The sequence below is a fragment of the Onychomys torridus genome, chromosome 4, assembly GCF_903995425.1.
Source record: "Onychomys torridus chromosome 4, mOncTor1.1, whole genome shotgun sequence".
Lineage (NCBI taxonomy): Eukaryota > Metazoa > Chordata > Mammalia > Rodentia > Cricetidae > Onychomys > Onychomys torridus.
Window position 1 is genome coordinate 4,420,484 of NC_050446.1, and position 24,127 is coordinate 4,444,610.

The window sequence follows — 24,127 nt, forward strand, 5'->3', positions numbered from 1 at the left end:
GTTTCTGGGAGGGTGGGGGGTGTTTCTACAGTCCTTTAAGATATGAATACTGGCATCCCATTTTTTGATGGATAAAAACAAATGAGAAATGATTGCAGCTATATAAAAAATTTAATTGTGTTCACAAAGACTATAAATAACTGTACAAAGCATTTTCAAAGGCTATAGAAACATTTGTCACAGGGGGATTTCCTTTCTACTTTCTGTACTTTACAAATGTCCTGCTCTCGGTTTCCTTTCCTTAGAGTTAGCAAAAACTCTGAGATGGGCTAACTTCCCAACCCTTGAACTCCCAGTGCTTTGGCCACAGGTGTGGTTCACTATCCTGGGGTAACTTATTTCTCAGCACAGCCACAGGCTTGAAGTGCCCACTGTACTATGAAACTCTAGAATTACATAGGAAATAATCCTATCTGCCACACAAGGGTCTTATAAAGATTAAATAACTGTTTTCATTACAGTGTCTAGCATGAAAAAGGATTCTCATTTTGCCAAGATTTCTTCAAGTTTTCATCTTCTGAATACAATGAGGCACAGAGAGCATGAGGCAGGGAAACCCTAAGTTCCTGTCTGACTGGTACCTAAAAACACAATAATCAAGACTAACAAGCAGGAAGAGGGCAACAAGAAGCTCAGTCTTAATGATGGGTAGGCCTGGGAGGAGAAACAACCACACTGTAAGAAGATGGGATGGGGGTTTGAACACTGAACAGGAGTAAAATGGAGCCTATGGTCAGAGATAGCCTTGGGGCAGAAGGGATGGAGAAATGAACCAAACTTTCAGTGAATATAGCAACTTGGTTTCACTTATTTATATATCAACAACTGATGTAAAAATTTTTTTTCATTGGGAAAATGTATTTCACTGAGTTGACCAATATTCATTTTCTGTTCAAAGACTGGTGTGGCTTTTATGAAGTGATAGAAACCTGCAGCCTATATATGGATAGCATTTAGTTCATACATAAAAACTTTAGGAGCATTCCAGGAAGCATCCCAGATTTTGCCAGGTTTTATCTGGCATGTTCAACTTATACACTCATAAAAATGCACCCATTTTTTGGAAATGTAGGGGAAAAATCCTTTATAGTGTGATGACCACAGGCAAAAGCTTACTGTTCTGTTTTGCTTTTAATGAAAAAGAAAAGAACACATTATTCTGAAATGTCCAGAACTCTCAACACCAGGCCCCTGGTGTTTACTGCGATGGCAGATCAACAGTCAGAGTCTGCTGTAAGGGAAAGTGAGAGGACATTGAGAAGACTGTAGCTCAGAGGTTGGTCTCTGAAGTCAGGGGAGAAAAATTAAGACTGTCAAAGCTTCTGTTTCTCCAGAACCTACATAAAATGAATAGTAAAAACTAAGGGTGAAAGCACAGCAGCCTCACACAGGAGTGTCTCTATTTCCCCAGGACAGCCATTCTTGAGAAAACACCTGCTGGCGGCTAACTGGAACTGCTGGCAGCTAACCTTTGTAGCTACACTCAGCCTTTCTCTCTGAAGAACTTCTGCCATCCTCTTCAAATCCAAGGCCCTTCTTGTTTTCATACCTTACCCATTTTCATCATGCTTCTGTACAGAGCTCTGCTGTCTTGATCAAGTTTATAACAACTATATTAACATTCTTATTTGCTAATTCTGTCATTTCTGGAATGTCCTGTGCAGTAACTCTGTATCTATCATTTAAATCAGGACATGGGAACTTGAAAGATGGCTCAGCGGTTAAGAGCACTGGCTGCCCTTCCAGGGGACTGGGGTCCTAGCTCCGGCACCTGCATAGCAACTCACAATTGTCTGAAACTCTAGTCTCAGGAGATCCTACGCCCTCTTCTGGCCTTCATGGACACCAAGCATGTAAGTGATATACCAACATACACGCAGATAAAACATCCATATACATAAAATTAAAAAAATAAAATGGGGAAAATGGTGGGGGACTCTAATTAGGGAGAGAAAAAAGATAAATACAGAAGGAAGAAAGAGGGTAAAGTAACAGTAAGGATGTCTGGAAAAGTCAAAAGGAATCACACTACTAACTATCCTACCTAAAAATAACTATACTATACTTAAGTTACTATATAAATACACATGTAAGTGAATTTTCTTACCTGGGCTGACAATGCTCCAGACAGAAAGCTTATTCACATGTCCCTAGAACTCTCTGGATATTAACTGTTCTCAAAGTCTCCCTCCCAGTTTGTCTCTCTCCTCTGAACTCCAATAACCAAAAGGACCACCAAATCAATTTGCAGAAAGCTAAACTCACACCATCCTGTGCTTGGGAAATCAACCAAGACAGACTCTTCCAAGGCTTCCTATCACAACACAGGGTACCACGGCACATAAGGCAACCAGGTCTGAAATGAGGGGTCATCTTGGACACTGTTTCTCCCCCTACATTCTGGGAGTTCCACTTCAAGTCCTTTAGAAGCTGTCTGCTTCTCTTAGTTTCACGCATTCTCTTCTTCATGCCTTCCCTTGTGCTCCAATCACACGGGCACTGCTTCCTCCTGCCTTGGGTCTGCTGCCACACTCTTTCATCTACAGGGCCTCTCTGACCCAAGGGTTTCTGCTGCCCATTCCCAGAGAATCTCCCTGACTTCAGGCTAGGCACTCAGCTTCATTATCTGAAAAAATTTTCACTTATTTGCCTACTTCCTTTATGAGACTGTTGAATTCAGGAAAGAGAGTCCATGTCTGCTGTACTCAGCACTTGTACAGCAGCAGAATGCCTGAGATACAGCAAAACACTTAGTGAGTGTTGGGGAAATGCATGGATGAATACAAATGGTAAATGAAATGAGCCAGACACAGAGTGCTATTACACTTGATAATTTCTTCTACCAAACACACTGTAAATTTCTGAGTGAAGTGATGGCATTTCTCTTGTTCTCCATTTTATCCTTCCTTAATATCTAGGGCCTAGCACTCCAAAACTATTTGCGGAAGGAATGGAGAGTAAAATCTTCAAATGTGAGTGGCTGCCAAAGGTGAGGAGTAGAGATGCATAGGTGACACACAGGATTCTGGAGATTAGGCAGATATCCAGAGAAGAAGGCAGAAAGGCGTATTCTGACTAGAGAATAGTAGGAATGCATAAGGTGTTGCCAGCTTTAAATGGGAGCCTTAACATGCACAGGAGCACAGCTAGGAGTGCAAAAGGGGAAGGGCTACTTACTAATAATAGTGCATTGAGCAAATGGTTCTTAAGGAGGACTCTAATGGTGATGTAGAAAGGGGAGAATAGATAGAGGTGTGCACTCAGTGTGAGAAGAGACAGATAAAGAATGGACCAAAGACATCAAACTGCAAAGCTAGATGGAGACATCAAGGAAAGTCCAACCTGCCTAAATACTGGGACTCATTTATGTGGCAGCAGAGTATCACACCATGGCACAATCAATCACTGCTGTGGGATGTTATGTATGCTGTGAATGTGTTGCTCTGAGTGACTGATAAACAAAAAGCTGATTGGCCAGTAGCCAGGCAGGAAGGATAGGTGGGATAAGCAGACAAGGAGAATTCTGGGAAGAGGACATGCCAGCCTGCCGTCCAGGGAGCAGCATGTAATGGCACAGAGGTAAAGCCACGGAAAATGTGATGACATATAGATTAACAGAAACTGATTTTAAGTGTAAAAGCTAGTCAGAAGTAAGCCTGAGTTAATAGCCAAGCAGTTTTAATTAATATGAGCCTCTGTGTGCTTATTTGGGTCTGAGCGGCTGCGGCCCAGGCGGGACTGGAGAAAACTCCAGGTATAAATCACTTGTAATAAGACAGTATTAAATCATACTCCTGTGTTGAATGAATGCTAGAAATTTGTAAGTGTAGCTGGCTATGGTAATGGTATGTGGCAACAACAGAAACATGTTTACCATGGATTTTCTCTTTTTTTTTTTTAATAATAATCTGTTACAGCGTGCACTACATTTTATACACAAGAACACTATACTGCTGGGAATCTAAGTTAACACATTCAAGAACATGCTGTTCCAGTAACACCAGATTTAGAATCAAGGCTATGGCTTTGTACTTTATACTTTTAACTACTATACTGTACTCTGACAAAGAGTACAGACAAAGATGCTAATATGTTTCCAAGCATCTATGAAAAATGTGATGTTTGGTGCTTAATGAGACAAGCTCTTGACTGCAGAAAACCACCAACTTTCCTCAAGAGCTGTAGATGGCTGACACTGTGGCTGTAGCTTGACACTTTCACGACTGGGCATAGCAGTAATCTCTACAGGCACACTGCTCCAGAGCACTGCAAACTCTTCAGGGTTTTAGTAGCTCACCTATCACTGACCAGAGAAACGATGAGTGTCTCAGGAACTGCAGAAAAAGGAGGGAAGGGGAGTACTCTAGTGTGCTCAAGAGTCACAACATATGACCAAAGTCTGTGCAAAAGAAACGGGAATAGTCAAAACTACCCTTGAAAATCCCTCAGTTATCTATAAAGCAGAATAAGTGTGGCTATGTGTGAAGAGCTGGTGTATATCTCAGGATTCTGACAGGGTGAACCTCACCAAGTTTTCTTTTTCTTGCACAAATGGGTGTTATTCAAAAGCTCCTGCTCCATTCTTGCTCTAAAGGAGAAAGATTAACTAAGGACTATTTTAGCAGACCTTACAGGACAGAAGCAGCTGATCTTCAGGGGCAAAGGCAGTTAATGGAGAAGAACAATTATTTCCTAAATGGTGCTTGAGGAACAAGCTATGCACATAGAGACCAGGCGACCAAACCCAGACCTCCCAGCCAGGCTCAATCCAAGGCATATTCTTTTCTCTGTCTCCTTCTTGTAGCACTGAGGATTGAACCCAGGACCTAACTCCTTGTACATGTTAGGGAAGCACTCTACCATTGAGACATCCTAATCCAGGTTCATCCATCTAAACATAAAGCACATAGTCACACAACTTCTAGAAGGAAATGTAGGAGAAAAATTTAGGTGACCCTGGATATAATGAGGACCTTTTAGATAGAACTCCAGGACCAGCAAGATGGCTTGGCAGGTGAGGATGCTCACCAAGCCTGAGGACCTGAGTTCGATCCCTAGAAGCCCAAGGTATAGCGAGAAAACTGACTTCCCCAAGTTGTCCTCTGACCTCTACATGAATGCTGTGACACATGTACACACAAGTTGTCCTCTGACCTCTACATGAATGCTGTGACACATGTACACACACACACACACACACACACACACACACACACACACACACAACATACAATTAAACAAAATGGGAAGAACACCAAAAGCAGCACCTGTGAGAGAAAGAACGGGTCTCCGACATTTAAACACTTACTCTACAAGAGATGCAACTAAAAGGAAGAGAAGACAAACACACATTGGGAGGAAAGTCTTTGCAAAGCATCTGACAATGTATCTAAAAATACAAAGAGTTCTTAAAACTCAACAATAAAAAAAACAACTCAATTTCAAAATGAGCAAAAAGCAGCCAAACAGCAACCAAATATAAAATGCTCAGCATCATCCATTATTAGAGGAGTACAAGTCAATACGTGGGATGACCACTGCACACCCATAAGAATAAAGTCCAAATGACAACCACACTGAATGCTGAGAGGGTGAGGGACAACAGAACTCTCAGTGCTCACCAGTGGAATATCAATGGCCAGAGCCTTCTGAAATACAGCTGACAGGGTCTTACAACACAAGCTTCCTGGGTACTCGGCCAAATGAGATGAAAATTCCTATGCACACAAACCTGCATGAGAATATGGACATTCTATGTGATGGCCAAAATATCAGAAGGAAGAGATACTCTTCAGTGCAAACATGAAAGTGGGGAAAACAGTGTAATGTCATTCTGTGAAAAAACAAGGGAAGCAGCTGGGCATGGTGGAGCACACCTACTGTCTCAGCAATCAGGAGGTTGAGACTTGAGACTGCTTGAGCCCAGGAGTTTGCAAGCAGCCCAGACAGCATAAAGAGATCTTGGAGTGGAGCTTTACTCTGTGTCTCTTCATCCTTCAACCAAGGCATCAGCAAGTGATCAAATGCATTGCTGTAGTAAGTACATATTGAGATCTACAAGCTGGAGGGAATTTTTCCCCCCAAATCATGGACTATGTACAAAGAAATTATAGTAAGCCACCCAAATCTAAACAAAACTTTATAAGCTATAGTTTCTGAGCAAATTCAATAAATGTGAATAATGAAGTCTAAATTGTTCAATTTAATCATGTAGAAAGACTGAAGTTGCTTCAGTTAGTGTCTTCCCACTGTTTTTCTCAGAATCAGTACATTAAAATAACCAGGAAATCAAGCTAAATCCCATAGTCTGATGTTACACAAGAATTAACGAACACAAGAAAGAATCAAGGATGCCAAGAATCCCTGCCAAACACTCCATTCCTTCCCTGGGGCCAGTTGGCTGTTGTAGTTTTCACAGCACAGGGGCAGCTGAACAATACTCTTGTATAAATGGTTTTCTTGACAATCAAACCAAAATTGGAGGAAAGCTCTTACATGCATCTAGCAATTTGGCCCCAGTGAATGAAGTTCTCTTCCACAGACCAGCCCACTGGGGAAAGACCAAATAAGGATCTATTCCAGCACATCAACACTAACAGGCTGAAAAGAAAATCCTTCCCACACCGCCCGACAGGCAGGGATTTCAGAAATTTATTTTACAGACTGGCTTACACCAAACAGGACTAAGGAATATAGTGTTACAGACAAACTGCAAACACCTGAAAGTCAGGCCTAACTTGGCAATTCGAAATGCACTGATAGGGTGACTACTGAAATGTGAGCACATGGAGTTCCTGAAGGAATACACCACTGAAAGCCATGCTCAGTTACAGAAGTTGACAAAGGAACACAAGAGATCACCCTAGCAGGGTCCCAAGCTACACAGAGCCTAAACTGACCACCTATTGAACCTTCCTTTCAAGTTTCTTTTTTAAAAAATCTTTTAGTTTGTCATTTATTGCTTAAAAAGAGCAAAAGCTTCTTCTCACCAACTATGAAAATAAGGAAGCTAAATTATTCTAGATTACCAAATGAAATATACATATATTTATAAATACAAAAAATTTCATTATGTGTATTTTGCGATTTAAATTCCCTAAATATGTATGCCAGGAAAAGGTGTTCAGGAATGCAATTGTGAATTTAAAAGGTTTTTCTTTTTTATTCTTTTAATTTGTGGTAAGACAAATTGAGACATTTTAATGTTCTCCTATTTGAGCATGCTGCATCAATGTGAATAAGTCAGTGTGTAGTACTAGTTATTTAACCAGTGAAGTGAGGGATGATGAGGGAGAGATGAAGCTAAAAACAGATGATTTTTAAGTCTAGTGTTCTGTATACATAATAGCTTAAGTAGACAAAGTATTGTGATCCCATGTGCTGCTCCAATACATTTTTTGTCTTCTTTTCTTAAATAATGTGTTGTGACTTATTTATGTGCTTAAATTATCTCCCCCAACTCCTAATTGTTCTTACAAATTTTCCCCGGTCCATAGAGTTCTTTTTGTTTTTTTGAGACAGGGTTTCTGGAACCTTCTCTGTAGACCAAGATATTCTCCAACTCATAGAGATCTGCTTGTCTCTACCTCCCGAGTGCTGGGATTAAAGGCATGCATCATCACTGCCTGGCTAGTATCCTTTCTTTTAATGCTGCATAACATTTTTAATTTGCTTTTTAGAATCAGTACATAAAGTAATGGGGTTGGCTGTGTGCTTTTTGTTAAACATTGTTCGGCTGACCCTCTGCTGGCCCCTCGCCTGGCTGACAGGCTTTGGCAGGAGTGTACTGGAACAGCCTGTTTCAGAAGAGCATCATCAAAGACTTGGTGGTCTCTTCCTTTGATGCGTGTTGCTAGTTGAACACAGGATTATTATGTTACCTAGATGAGTCATTCCTTATTTCACCATGGACTTTGCCAAAATGGGTATGTTTTTGTCTTAAATTCTACTATCTGAAGCCAGGCATGGTGGCACACATCTTTAATCCCAGCACTTGGGAGGCAGAAGTAGGTGATCTCTGTGAGTTTGAGGCCAGCCTGGTCTCCAGATGGAGTTCTGGGAGAGCCAGAGCTACACAGAGAAATCTTGTCTGGAAGAACAAACCAAACAAACAATTCTCCTGTCTGACTCTATCAGCTCCCCAGCTACTTTCCCATTCCTCCTGAAAGCTGAGCTGAGCACCTGGTGACGGGAAGGGACGGGGAGAAGGACTTACAAGCAGAGGAGGAGAGGTAACTTCTAGATGCTGTGCCGTGATGAGAGAGCATCATAACACTAAAGGCTGAAATTTAATGCCATAAATGATATATATTTAATAGGTGAGTTTCTGTTGGCATTAATCATTCATAATTCATCTGAATAAACATATTTTATGTATGTTTCTGAGACAGGGTCTGACACTAAGGCCTTGAACTCACTACGCACTGCAGGCAAGATCGAAGTTTCCAGCAATTCTCCTGCCTCCGTCTCCACGAGCCAGGAGCATGGGCACCACCATGCTAAGTCCTTTTGCTTCTTTATTTTCTTTCTTATTTCACATCTTTACTTATTTTATGTGTATGGATGTTTTACTTGCATGTATGTTTGTGTAGCATGTGCTTTGAGTGCCTGCAGGGTCCAGAAGAAGGCACCAGGTGCCCAAGAACTATAGTTACAGTTTTGAGTGCCATGTGGATGCTGGGAATTGAACCAGGGTCCAATGAAGAGCAAGCATTGTGCTCTTCTTAACTGCTGAGCCATCTCTCCAGCCACTCTGTGCTATGTTTAACTGATAAGCTTAATTATATTTCCCTGGCTATTGAGAAAGCTGCAGACATTTTTCTGCTTTTAGTGGCATTTATTTATGTATGTGTGTATGTGCTATATGTGGTGTGTATGTGACCTGTGGAGGACAGAGGTCAATATCTGGGTTATTCCTCTACAAATCTTTACCCTACTAGGGCCTCTCATTGAACTGGCTAAGTAAACTAGCTAGCAAGACCCTGGGATCCTTCTGTCTCCACCCTCTAGCACTCAGGAAAAATCTGGGTGCATCAGTACATGCATGACATCCCAGCTCTCGATAGGTAGAGCCAGACAGGACTCCTGGGGCTTGCTGGCCAATCAGCCTAGAGTAATAGGTGAGCTCCAGGTGAATGAGAGACAGTTTCACAGAACAAGGTGGACAGCTCCTGAGGAATGACAATGAAGGTTGTTTTCTGGCTTCCACAGCCACTTGGGCATATATACAAGCACATACATGTATATGTACAAGCACATGCATGTATATGTACAAACACATGCATGTATATGTACAAACACACACACACACCTAATAACAATTTCATTTAGTGTTCTTCAAGAATATTTAATAAAAAAATAAAAATGTATGCCAATATGCAATCTATTTATTTATAAGTTATTTTAAAATTGAGAATGTTTTAAACATATATCTAAGTTAAGAGTTCTACAGACAATATCGGTAGATATAATGTACATAAATGAGTTTTTTTAAGGTCCTCTATAATTTTTTGTTTGGTTGGTTTTTGTCTTTCAAAACAGGATTTGTGTAGCCTTGACTATCCTGGAACTCACTCTGTGGACCAGGCTGGCCTCGAACTCACAGAGATCTGCCTGGCTCTGCCTCTCGAGTGCTGGAGAGTACTCTGAGCTCTATCAGTATGAAAATCTGGTTCTCTGGCTAATGTCTAGAGAGACTGACATGCCCAAGGATGCAGATTTGGTGGCTAGGAGACCACTAGGAACTAGAGTAGGTGAGAAGAAAAAGGATTACTTGAGTTTTGGCTCCCGTCCTTCACTTGTATACTGCCAACAGATGAGCCCAATGAGGTCTTGCACCTTGGCACTGGCCATTGTCACCACGGTCATTGGCAGCAGTCTGTCCTGGCTTGAATGCAGGGGGAGGTAGACGTCGATCTTCTTAGTTGCAGTTGTACCCACATGGCCCTGTGGAGGGAGCACATGCATGAGAAAGTAAAGCATACAGCTGCGGTCTTTCAGGCACTGTGAGTCCTAGCACAACTCTGCTGGCCTGGGTCAACACAGCCATATCCTACCCTACACAGACCTACTCTGAGCCTAGCCAGTCTCAAGGTGTGTGTTCAGGAAGGTGTGTGTGCTCTAGAAGACAAGTACAAGCATGAGCAGAGCTAGTGCTTGGACAGACTAGGTTTGTTAGCAAGTCTCTGCCCTTGGAGGACATACTAACAGACCCTGGCATCAGTTGCCTTCCCTGGTATAGGCATGTCTCTCCTAGAGAGGTTGAAGAGGAGGCACTCACACTGGGACCAAGAGCTTGTCTATGTGTCTGAGACTTAGGGTACTAACTCCATTGGGCAGTGCACTTGTTTCCTTAAGTGCCACAGAAGTTCAAGGGTCCTTGCTCTTCTCTTACTGCTCAACGCACATGACTCTAGGCACTCCCGATTCTTTCCACACATTCAGCCCTCCTTTCTCTGCATTCTCCTTTTTTGCTCTCTGGAGCACTGGCATTAGTCAGCAACACATCCAAGCTGCCTTTTCAACATTCTTCTACTTCTATACCTTAAGCAAAAGCTATGTCTGGGGAGGGCAGGCCTCCTTTGCCATTCTCTCCAAGCAAGACTGCTTTGCTTTCTCCCCTGTGTCCTCACTCTTCCTAGTTCTCTTCTCTTCCCCTCTGTACCTCCCAAGTTGCCCTGCTGCCCACAGTGACTTCAAACTCATGATCCACATGCCTTGGCTGCAGTTACAAGCACATTCCACCATGTCCTGCTCTTCAGTATTCTTTTTTATAATCCTCAAGGTTGGGGGCCATGTAGATAGTCCTTTCCCCACTATTCCAAACTGCTATTTCCTCTTTTCTTGAAAAAAAAAAAAAAAAAATTCCTGTTCCATTAGTTCCAAATGATTCAACCATAGCTTCCTCTCCTGCTCTGCTCCACATGGCCCGGGCCATCCCCTTTCCTCACCAGAGACTAGAGCTTGGCAGTCTTGGCTCACAGTCTTCCTTACTCACAAGCATGTCCAGTGCGCCATAAAAAGGAAAGAGCACAGACAATTCAAGTTTACATTGGTGCACTTTACTGTTCCCCATTCCCTCCTACCCCAAGTTACAACATCAACCTCCTCGTTGCAGCTGTGGTACCACCACCACAGCAGCTACCCATGTCCCAGATTCTTTCTCCTCCTACTGTCTTTCTACTCCACTAGTAAGTTCTAGGACAACTACTGCAAAACTGTTTCAATGGAGAAGAATGGTCTTTTCAGCATCGGGATGACCAAAGACCAACATGCAAAAGGATGAATTTGCATTCCTACCTCATAGCATATACAAAGATCCAAATGTAAGAGGTAAAAATATAAAACTCATAGTAGGAGAAGTCTTCATGACTTTGAATTAGGCACAAATTTCTTTAAATGACACAAAGTATAAGCAACAAAAAAATATATCAGTTCATCAAATTTTTAAGATACTGTCAAGAACATGAAAAGGTGACCCACAGAAGGGGAAGAGCTGAAATCCATTCATCCGGTAAGGGCCTACCATCTTGAACATGCTGAGAACTCGCACAAGGCAACACAAAAGATAATCCAATTAAGATACTGGCAAAGGATTTGAGCAGAAATTTCTCTGGAGGAGATATACAAGTGGTCAATAAAAACATGAAAGGATACTCCATGCCATCCATCATAATGCAAGTCACAGCCACAGAGAATCTGCTAAATAGCCATGGTGTAAAGGTAGTTACAAAACAATTCCATGTGTACACACACATACACACACACTTCCCTGAACACACGCACACCAGTAGAGTGCTCCTTACTATAAGTACATCCTAGTTTTGATTTGAAGAGTGAGGGAGGGACTTGACCCTGAGAGCCAATCACATTATAATCCTGTTTGAATTTTTCTAGTGAGTGAATGACAATGAATAAAGTCCAAACTCTCACTGCACTGTCTGATAGGTCTGGTACCCACCCACTTCTCCATCATCACCCAATGCCAACTCCACTTCCTGTCCATCAGGGTTTAGCTACCTTGGCCTGGAAGTGCTCCCAGGACGTATGTCTGAACACACATCTGTGCATATTATCTGCATCTCTCACTTCGAAGACCTCACTGGGCACAACTAACTACATCTAGAAGGCTGTGCTCCATCACTTGTCATCCTTTCATGTGTGCTCTTGGCTTCTGCTCCTTACATGTAAAATGGTAATGATAAGACTCTTGTGAGGACTGATGCCAGAGCTCACAGCTCCTTTGCTGCTGATGCTATAGAGAGAAGTGCGTCTCAGTTACTCTCCCACAGGTACCCTGCTCATTTTCTTTGCACCTCTTAACAATTTAAGATGATGCCTTTATTTATGTTCATTTTTAGTACATGCTTTGCCCACCAGAGCAGTGACACTATCTCTTTGCTTTTTGCTCATACACAATGCCTAGCACTGTGCTTGGCACACTAAAGGCCCTCTAAAAGAAACTGTTCGTCAAGACATGCTGGCACTGTCTATAGTCCCAGCTAATTGGTAGGAGGATCCTTAAGCCTAGGAATTTGAGGTCTGCCTGGTTGTCATAGTGGAACTTCATCCCCACTTACACTAAATGCCAAATGAACAAACAAAACACATTGAATGGCCCAAATGCCTATTCCAGGCACTCAATAGATCTTCATTTCTTTTCTCCCTCTTGCCCTTTTTTCATGGGTCTGTTTCCTGATCATTCAGGGAAACAGATTTAGCCAATCACATGGCTTCACTTTATAATTCTAGCATTCTAAGATTAAAAAAATCAGAAGGAAAGTAAGATAAAGTTGGATTAAAAATCACTTTACATAAATGTTACTTCTCTTACAACCCAGCAATGAACATTAGATCAAGTGATTGTCCCCACGTCTAAAGGTATGAAGTGAGTAGTAACAAAGTCAACTCTCTACAATATTCCCTGTCTTCTTCACAGGCATGGCCTGTCTGTGTACACATGCATACTTTTTAGTTTAGAAATAATAAGTGCAACGGCTAAGTAAGGCTTCTCCAGCAACTACACTGATAATATATATCAAGGCAGGCAAAGGGTGAACAAACAACAATGGAGCCTTTCTGAAGGGGTGTGATGGCTAGTCGTGATTGTCAACCTGACTATAGTGGGAACCTGAAGCTAAAATCCAAACTGCTGGCACACCTTTGAGGAACTTTTCTTTCTTCTTTTTTGGTTTTTCAAGACAGGGTTTTTCCATGGAGCTCTGGCTGTCCTAGAACTAGCTGAAGTGCTGTGATTAAAGGCGTGTACTACCACAGCCTAGTTGAGGGATTCTTCCCAATTGGATTCTGAGGTAGGGAGATTCAACCTAAATCTGGGCTCCTTCTCCTAGTGCAGCCCATATAAAAGGACATAGAAGGTGGAAGCCTTGCTTGGCAAGCCTGTCCTCATTCCTACTGGGAAGTCTATCTCTCTGTTGCTGAACAGACTCCAAAGTCAACTGAAAACAAGCAGCTCTCCAGGAATCCTCTAGGCTCAAGCAGCAGACTGGCACTGCTGAGACATCCAGTCTTGTGGACTGAACAACTTGTGGATTCTTGACTTTTCCCCCAGGATAAAGCCACTGTTGAACTATCCTGTAAACCAGTCAAATAAACCCCCCTTCCATAGACACAGACTCAAGCACACATAGAGACAGACAGACAGACAGACAGACAGACACACACACACACACACACACACACACACACACACACATACACACACCTTCCTTATGAGGCCTAGTCTATTGCTTTACTGTACTTCCTTTGTACTCACTGAGCCTTCATGCCAGCTTACTGCCTTCCCCTTTTATCCTCACATAGCCCTCCTCCACCTGCAGAACCACACCTGAGGGCCACAGGGCTGACATCTCAAGATATGGAGGCCCACTGGGGAAGACAGTGTGACTCTGCTTCCCAAACCGCAATGTGCTTCCAAGTGCAGAGCAGCTTACTAGATGACACACGGAAAACCACGGTTCAACCTGAGCCATCGTAACTCCAAAGCCACTGTTCTGAATATCAACCCTTCATCCCCTTAGTCAGTCCAAGTGCCACCAAGCCACTCTCTGCAGCTCACCTTCTCTCTTTTGCTCTGTCCTCATGAACACAACAAAAGTTCTACCTGGAGCAGCAGGACAGACAGAGACTGAGACACCCCCACCCCACCTCCTAGGCCCTCTCTGCCCCAAACTGCAGGATAATTGCTGAGTTAGGAAACCCAGCAGCTGTTAACCCTGCTCATTTCATATGAAATCAGAATAAACACAGAGATGCTTAGCAAATGAATGAAGTACTTCATCATTTTAATCTTCTAATTCCATCCTGGGAAAGTGCCTTGTACAAATCTTGAAATTACCTATTTTAATGAGGAGGTTCTTCGGAAAAAGCTCCAGGTGGTGGCAGTGAGCTCAACTAAGAGTCCCTGTGTTGCAAGATTTAGAGAAAATCATCTAAAATATAAAACAATCCATCAACATAATAGAATGTAATTAACTTATAAAAAAAAAATAAGGTGACCAAAGGATTAAAAGTATTCATCACGCATCAAGAAAGCAATATTCCAGAGACCTAACATCCAACTATTAAAAAGCAACTAGCAATAAACAAAGATCACGTCATACAGCAATTTATGTGCTCTCCAGTACAGGATTGGGGAGATGAAGCCATAATTAGAGCACAAGAGAGGGCTTCATGGTGAAAGGGTTCAGCTGTACCTTTCTCCTCTCTCATGCCTTCAACAAACAGCCACTGAAACCCATGCTGGGACCAGAAGGTCAGGTCTAGTACACAAGGTGCTCAGTAGCCCTTCAGCAGTCTCCTGGCTCACAGTTGTGAGCACTCTAAGAAGGAAAAGATAAAAAACTGCTAAAAGAGCCCAGCAATCACCCTGGGAGGGCCTGGTAGAGGCACCTTAGGAAACTTTTCAGTCATGCTTCCACAGAAAGTCATGAGTCCTGTACAACACAAATGGGGCAGAGGTTCCTTCTGAGACATGGGGATTCTATGAGTGACTTTAATTTTTTGCTTTGTGTTTTCTAAAGTGAGCACTGTGTTTACAATTAGAAACAAAATACCCTAATTATAAACAACAACAACAACAACAAGGAGATAAAGATAGCAAGAATAACAACTACTCAAGGTTTAAGGGCATTAGATAAGAGAACAAAGTTCCATGTTGGAAATGCTGCCCCATGTTAAGGCATTAAGTCAATACCTACTAGGAGCATACTACGTGGGCTAGGACTATAGCTCCACTGTGGCACTTCCCTAGCAGAAGCAAGGCCCAGGGTTAAATAATTTTTATTAAAGAAAAATAAAAAGCAATGAATCCAGCTGGTGAGATGCCTCAGCAGGTAAAAGCACTTGCTGCCAAACTGGATGACCTGGGACCCACCTAGTACCAGAACAGAATGGACTCCCTGAACCTGTCCTGAGGATCCACTGTGGCACAAGTAAATTCACACACATACAAACAATTAAGTTCTAAATCTGTATCTTAATTTTGTTTTTAAATAATGTCAACAAATGTGAAACTGATCCATGCTCTCCAGAACTGCTCTAAGCAAGGGAAAGCAGGCAAACCCTGAGATGCAGATCTGAGGCAACAGAAGAGCACTTCCTCAGCACAAGGGCAGCCTGCATGGGGCAATCCGCACAGGGCTGACACAAGTCCAGACCTCGGGCCTCCCAACCGAGCGAGGGCTCTGAAAACGCTGGTGAAACTTTACATTCAGCCAGTGTTCTCCATTATCAGCTCTCCCATCATTTGTGTACTCACAGGGATTTTTGTACCTACTGGGAAACTGCATCACACAGGCTAGGAACTGCCATAACTCTTTCTTGCCCCAAATGTCTCTCAAGCCCTGCTCTTCCTTCTTCCCTCATGGCTCTGGCCTAGATGAAAACTGCATCATCTCCAATTGTCTTGCCTCAGGAAGCCCACCCTCCACAGCCCTACCTCCTTTCTGCCCACAGTGAGAAAATTTCCCTCAAATCACAGTTCATGCCACTCAGAAACATACCGTAACTCTCCACCAGCTCAGTACTAGCAACCCTGCCTCTGCATGGCAGCTAATAGCCTGATCAGCCAGGCCCAGCGCCTCACTGCTACAACACGCAGCAACAATGCAGAGTAGAGCTGAACCAAGGTCTGCAGCAGACACCTCTTCAAACCTCTACTTCCTCACTGGAATTCATCTCATATCCACCACACCCACACACAGTCACTGACCAAGAAATGAAGGCTTTCCGTGTCCTTCAACTCAAACGTCTCTTTCAAGAAAGGGAGTTCAAAAATAACCGCCTCTCCTCTGTTTCCTAGCAATTTGATCATCACAACCTTATAGTTTACTGTTCTCTGTATCTACCTCTGCCTTCTTCACTAGCTTATGTGCCAATTACAGAAAGGGAACAACTTCTGTATGCTCCTCGGGCCTGAAGTATGGTAGAGGTTCAGGGTTAGCCTGCCAAGATGCACACAGGCCTTATATGTCTCGTTCTTCTTCCTTCTCCCACATAAACGGACTGCCTCTGCTCCTCCAGACCACTCTCTTCTCTGAAATGTCTCCTGCACCTAACACAGGACCTGACATATAGCAGGTGAGGAATAATGACTGAAAACACTTCATTACACTGAAGTTTACAGAGCTGAGCATTTTAAACATCCCACTATTGTAAGCTGTATTCTCTCAAGCATTCTTTGATATAAGTATGTACATATTCCGGGTGTACTGTACTGGGTCAAGGGATCTGAGTCTTTGTACCTTATGATACACTGAAAAAGCTCATTCTTTTGAGACCATTTTCAGCCTATCAAGAGAATATCAACATCATGAACCAATTCTATCTAATTAATAATCTAATAACTAGATTTTCCAATCTCAAACATAAAGCTTAAAAAATAATTTATTACATGGAATGTAAATAATACTAACTAAAATGTACAACATTGAACATGATGATGGATTAGTCCCTTCATACCATGTCTTTGCCCATTTGTCTCATTAACTAAAATAAAATATAACCTAAATATATAAATATATAACCTATATATCCATTGCCAATCATAAAACTAATTTCAAGATTTACACTTTATAATTTCCAAAATACAGAAAGCAGAAAGAACAATAGGTGCTGCTCAGTTTCAAATAATCTCTCCCCTCCCCCTCAAAAAAGGTGTAGCTTTGTGCCTTTTCTGGAACTCACTTGGTAGCCCAGGCTGGCCTTAAACTCATGGAGATCCACCTGGCTCTGCCTCCCGAGTGCTGGGATTAAAAGGTGAGCGCCACTGCCACCACCACCCAGCTCAAATAATCTTTTAAAAAAGAATTTTATGTTAAACTAGGTGTGGTACACACCTTTAATCCCAGCACTCAGGAGGTAGAGGCAGGCGGATCTCTCCAAATTCAAGGCCAGCCCGGTCTACATAGAGAAAACTTGTCTCAAAAACAAAAACAAACAAACAAACAAACAAAAACACCAAAACAAAAATAAAACAACACCAAAACTCTGTATTTATTTATGTATATGTATGTTTGTGTATCACATGTGTGCCTGGTGCCTGAGGTGGCCAGAGAGGGCTTTGGATCCCCTCAAATTGGAGGTACAGACAATTGTGAGCCACCATGTGGGTACTTGGAATCAAACCTAGGTCCTCTGGGAGAGTAGTCAGTGCTCTTAACTGCTCAGCCATCTCTCTAAGCCTACCCCCACCCCAACACACACACATACTTTCTGAGAGAAGGTTTTACTATGTAGCCCTGAATGGCCTCAAACATGTGATCTTCCTACCTTTGCTTTCCGCATGCTGCTGGGATTACAAACTTGTGCTACATAACATGCTTAAAATAATCTTCAGTTAGGAGCTACTCACATCAAGTGAGTCAACTGAACTAAGACTTAAGAACACAAGACTCAGTTAGCAGGGCTACTTAACATCAACGTTTCCAATAATAAATTGAATAACAGATCTCCAAACTGTTGCTAAGTGTTCAATTTCTCTGCCAAGGGAAGGAAAGAGAAAGGACAGACAGCTTGGCTTCTGCAATTAAAGAGACAAAAACCAGGCAACATTATTCCATTAGTCACAACTACACAAGCAGATCATTATATGTAATTTTAATGCAGAAATAAATGTATCAGTGTATCCAGATAACATAATAATGCAAATTGATAAAAGGGTTATTTGTAGCCTTTGAAAGGAAACATTCTGTTTAAGAAATGGCTGCTAGGCCATTCTACTGACACCTTTCTTCTTAACCTCCTCAAAAGACACAGAAAGGACCTGTGTTTTATAGGTGACAAGTGAGATCTGGTACACTCAAATGCTCACTTCCCTGGGGATATTTAATGGCTTCCATTTGAAAAGAAGTAATATTTTCAAACAAAATCCAGCATAAGCTAGATTATCTAATTATGAGAAATAAAGAAGTTCTATATAATGGAGGAAAAACTTCTAAACACCACCATTTTATGGGCTTAGAAAATTATCCCATTTTTTTTTTACATTCAAAATAGCAGCAATGAATATAAATAGATTTTGTATAAAATTCTATGACAAATCCATTCAGAGCTATGGAGTTGGCTTTGTACTGCTATCTTACCCCTCAATAAATCTGGACTGCTTAAAGGCTATTAAATTAACATTTCCCTGATCTGGCACCTGTAGTCAAGTTAATTTGTCAAAAACATTTCTACAGTTTGTCACTGGACACTGTATTTTCTGACAAGCTTAAAATAAAATTGACAAAATCTCATTAATTCCCTCAGAATCACCAACCTTGGTTCCATTAAGCTTTTATTATCAAGAACGTCAACTGTCACTTCTTCTTTAGCAAGGTCAAGTTCTGATCTGGTGTCTCTCGGATCTTTGCCATCATAAAGGAAGCCAGGCGGGAGCACAGTGTGCAGTGTTATGACGAAGAGCACAGGATGTAACTCACATCTGCACACAGTGCCACTACATTCCGGCCTTCAGCAACTTAAGCTTTTTGAGTCAGGATTTCCTCATCCACAAAGCATGAGGACCTGAGTTTGGATCTTCAGAACCCATGTAAGGTGTTAGGCATTGGGCCAGGTATGGTGGCATACAGTTTTAATCCTAGTACTTGGGAGACAGAAGCAGGCAGATCTTTGTGAGTTGGAGGCCAGTCTGGTCTACAAGCAAGCTCCAGGTCAGCCAAAGCTATATAGTAAGACGCTGTCTGAAATAACAACAGAATTTGAACATAGTGGTGTAGTGCAGTATGGTCAACTAATCTAGCCATCAGTGAGTTCCAGGTACAGTGAGAGAGCCTGGCTTAAGAAAATAAGTAAATAAAATGAAAAGCAACACAGGAAGGGACCAGAGTCAACCTCTCACCTCCACATACATGCACAAGGACACACAATGCATACACTACACACACACAAACACACACAGAGACTTTAAAAGCATGGACAATAACAGGCCTAATGGGGTTATAGAGAGAGCGTGATATGATTGCACACAGAAGCACTCACTTTTCTGTCTGATCTACAGTAAAGGCTCATGAAATGCTCATTGTCCACTATGTTTGCTATATGTTTTCCTACTTTACAATCACAGACCTAAAAGCTTTTATTGACATGACAGACTCTCCCACGATGGTGGAACCATCATTTTGGTGTGTTAGGCTCCTTAGTACAGAGGCCAAAGGACTGGTCTGGACTTGGAACTGTGCAACTATGAGCAAGTCTCTAGCCTCTCTGAAAGTCAAATTTCCTCAGCTATGAAACACAAATGAGAATATCTATTTCAAAGTAATAGCAGTCTATGCCAGGCCTTTGTAAGGCTGGGGTGCAGCTCTGTGCAGAGGCCCTGGGTTGGTGCTTGGCATCTTTCCTGCAAGAGTCTGCTCCTGTGACTGTTGCAGTTGGTGACCCTTCTTACTATGGTCTAAGTCGCTGCTAAGGCTAGGCAGGTTTCTGGACAAAGTGTCTCTCTGAGCAAAGGGAGGCACAGGCAACAAAAAAAGGTTGCGAAGAAAAGCCACAGTGTTCTCCTCTTACCTGACCTGTGGATGGTTACCCAATGTCCTAGCATGTGTGCTCACAGGTACAATCCAGCCACCTTAAAGCCATCTTTACAGCATGGAAAATGTCCATTTTGAATTTTCATAGCCACTGTGGGATTCTTTGATCATTAAATGCTACACAGCACTTTGCATTTAATTACACAAACAATGGCTTCTATAACGATGATAATATCAGGGAAAGGTGATTTGCATGAACCTAGCATAAGTTTAGAGACCTCTTTATTATTAAATCACTTATATAATAAAATCAATATGCTTTAAAAGTAAAAATAGGTTTTTTTATGACCATAAAGAAGAGTTACATGTTTTAAACTCTATCAATTTTCACAGTATAATGAGTCTTTTTAAGATTTAGTACCAATTTCCAACATTAAAACTTAACAGAGAATGCATGCTTGGTTCCATTACTAGATGGCAGAGCTCTGGCAAAGGTTACAACTGGCCGTCACCATAATCCCAACAACAGGGAAACTTTGGCACAACCCTCCCAACTACCCCATGGACAACTGCATTTCAGAGACAGTGAAGCATTTCAGAGCAGAGCCAGAAAAATAGTGAAGGAAATAATCTAGACACATATTTTGTAGCGTTTCAGTTGATTAAACATTGTAAAATTCTTAAATGTAAATATTCACCTTAAAATTATATCATTTCTTTGATTAAACTGGTCTTTAAGACCCACAAATTTCTATGCAGTGCTAGGCTCCTGATTGCTTTATCACTCTAAGACTTGATGTTCTTCATTGATAGAATTCAAACATTTCACTGAATCATTATTTAGTAAGTTCTAAAACCTTTAAAAATGAATCTTTCAAGCACATATCGCTTATCCAAAGTTGGGCTATAATTAGACAACCCTGGCATAAACGGGCTTACTACTTTATTTGCTCAGTCAGTATATGCCTCTTCAGTAATTATAATTAATTCAAGTCCCTGACGCACCTCCTAGCAAACAATGTAAAAACATCAGACAAAATGGAAATAAATAGCCTTCCATTTCTCCAATTATGACATTTACTTTCATCCTCAAAATGCACAGTGAGATCTGGGGTGGGTCTGCTCTGTGCAAGAAAAAGCCACACAAAGAGCCTACAACTCAGAGACTAAGAAGAAAACACATTCTGCTTTTCACAGGAAAATACAAACATAAGTGGTCGACTGAAGACTTTCATTTAACAGTTTATCAATGCCCAGAAACAGAATCAGCAGGAAAAAGAGAAACCAAATCATTTATACGTATCTAGAATGTACTGACAATCACTTGGAGTTATACACAAAATTTATAAACACAAAGCAGTACCCAAAACTCTACCAAGTCTTCACCAGTCCCCAAGAATGAAAAAAATTATGTTTAAAAAGGAGAGGAGGGTAGGGTCCCTGAGTGCTGAGGACAGTCAGTACTGAGCACTGAAAGATAGCTAAGAGTGTTGGTGCATAACTATAATCTCAGCACTCCAGAGGCAGAGGCAGGAGGATCACTGCAAGTCTGAGGCCAGCTTGGCTTTCACAATGAGGCCTAGGCCTGCCTAGGCTACACAGTGAGACCCTGTCTCTACAAAACAAAACAAAAAATGAATAATAAGAAATGCTGTCTGCCTGTCACCCTGTGAAATCAGGAATGCACAGTGCCGCACAACACAAAGTGAGCCAATCGCTAGGCTGCCAGTGAAGACACAGATCTTACTGTACACAGATCTTTGTGCTCCCATTTACTCTCTGCCACTGCTTGTTGCCATTAGTGGGGCATCTAGCCAGAGTCCCGTATTTGCCACACATGATTTCATTAATTCACCCCAAAGTCCGATGAAGATTGTCTTGGAGCTGAGGAATATCATCACATAGGCTGCTCCAAATTCTTTTTGAGACAGAAAGCATTAAGTTCTCCTCCCAGGCAAAACCCTATCCCTGGGTGAATCTCACATCTGAAGCCCAGAGTATCTAGCAAAGGGTACAAATTCTGCAGCCACAACTTCAAAACTAGGGATCACCACTGGAAAGAGAGGAAGACAGACAGAGGAAGGGCTGCCCCAGTTATTCAGGGAGTGGAGAGGCTTCCGATCTCCCTGATGTTGGGCACACAGTGGAGCTTGGTAATCCTATGTTTCTGGGGTTAAAATGCAAAGAACATTCAGCTCTTTCAAAAGTTGGTAGCACACTCTCTTCAGTTTTCACATGTAGTAGTCAACACTCACTCACAGGCCTCAGGGATAGCTACTCTTAGACGAAAAGACAAATCTGTAATTGTGAGGTCTTTCTGTTGTTAAGTCTGGCTACCCTAGTGGCAGTACCCTGCTGTGCTCTCATCCAGGGAGGAAAATAACAATTTGGCCCCTGGAGGGAAGAGCCAGCAGCAGATGGCACAACCTCTCTCTGGCTAGGGGCTTAAGGAAGCCATTGCACTTCTCAAGTTGCAATCCTCTGCAGAAAGGGGCAGCCCAGACTTGCTCGCTTGCAGAAACCGAAGAGTTGCTGGTGCACCTGGGTCCCTAGGGTGTCTATCTTAGCCCCCTAGCATTATTTCTTCATGTTCATCCTGAGGCTCAGTCAGTCTGATCTCCTCTGAGGTCCTAACTAAACCAGATGCAGGCAGAGTCGGGATTTTTATCTTATTAAAATAGATATGGCTAATTTGTCTTTCCAAATTCATTTTAAATTAAATTGGATTTCCTCGGAAGGCTGCTGGGTCAGTTCCCCTGCTGGAAGGCAGGACAAAGGTTAATTGCACACCCTTCACCAGCTCTTCTGCTCTCCTGGGCAGACTCTGATAACCTGCCCCAGAGGTGGGGAAGGCTTTGGTTTATTGGACAATAATGCTGCCATTAGAACCATTCACCATTATGCCAGGAAACTTTTTCTTACAAAACAAACTAACAAAACCCCAAGATATGACTGCAATAACAAGAAAGAAATGTAATGGTGCTACTAAACTTGAGCTAATTCTTTTAAAACACAAAACACCTGAACTCTTTAGTTCCTTAAAAGGTCCGAAATGATGCAAATGTGTACACCCTTCCAGAGCAAACTGTTCACTGGTTTCAATAGAAAATTCTACTAATGCTTTCACTTAATTTATCTCATTTTAGACTGTCTACATTCATGAAAATTTAACCCAGTAACTTCCTGCTATACAAAGCATAACGAAGTATGAATACTTAAGTACAATGTAAATAAAGCACTTTATCAATTATATTTCTGTATTCTAAATTAGTGACTTCACTTAGCATGTCTGCCTTGCACAGCACCACACTATTTTTCAATTAAAAGTCCAGATGTTTCAAAGGCTCCAGTAGGCAACAGCAGTTATGAGAAATGCTTTCTCTGCATTGTAATCATCACCACCACATCAGCTCCAGGCTACATTAACATACTCATGTTTTATTCCAGCTCCCCTTCTCACAGAGCAGGGAACTGTGCAACATAGCAGAGAAGCAGGGACCTAAGAGGTGGACAGTTTCCTCTACAAACATCCCAGAGCTGCACACTCTCACACACTGGAGGATTTTCTGGAGCAGATTTCACTGTAGGTAACTTGCTTCTTAGCAGGAACGACGGTCACTTTGATATCTCCTCCCTGGTACTGGGGACTGAGCCCATGGCCCTGCCCTACTGCACAGCATTCTAACACAGGCTGCTTCAATCCTAAGTGTGTGTGAGTAAAGAATGAAGCACTGCAGACGGCAACTTAGTTCAAATACTAGTTAATGTGTTATGTATGTGCTTGTGTCTAGCTGATACTAAAGATCAACTACAACTTTAAGTATATAAAAGCCACCCATTGCTTGTTACCATTAAAGCCATTTATTCTCTTTGTTAATGTCAGTGTCATCTCTTGAACAATTCAGTTTTATCTTACTATGCAAAAATGACAATTCCCCTGATCTGAGACTGAACAAGTACAATTATCCTTGCTCCCATTTAACAGAAAACAATAACATAGCTGAACAGAATGAAGTTCTGTCAGCTGCAAGAAAAATGCTTCTGTGTTTAATATTTCATTAATTAAATGCCTCTTTGCCCACAAATAGAAGCAAAATACCTATATTATAAGAGATATTCTTATGCTTGGTAAACAG

The 24,127-nt window shown here is 41.9% G+C and overlaps 1 protein-coding gene across 4 annotated transcripts in view; it reads right to left on the minus strand.

Moving 5' to 3' along the window:
- The window catches only part of Mapkap1 (MAPK associated protein 1), a 207,119-nt gene that overhangs the window by 107,758 nt on the left and 75,234 nt on the right, over positions 1-24,127 (minus strand). For all 4 annotated transcript variants that reach the window (XM_036185132.1, XM_036185133.1, XM_036185130.1 and 1 more), the window contains exon 5: positions 9,773-9,945. In XM_036185132.1, the coding sequence (XP_036041025.1) occupies positions 9,773-9,945 (173 nt within the window). The remainder of the gene's footprint in view (positions 1-9,772; positions 9,946-24,127) is intronic.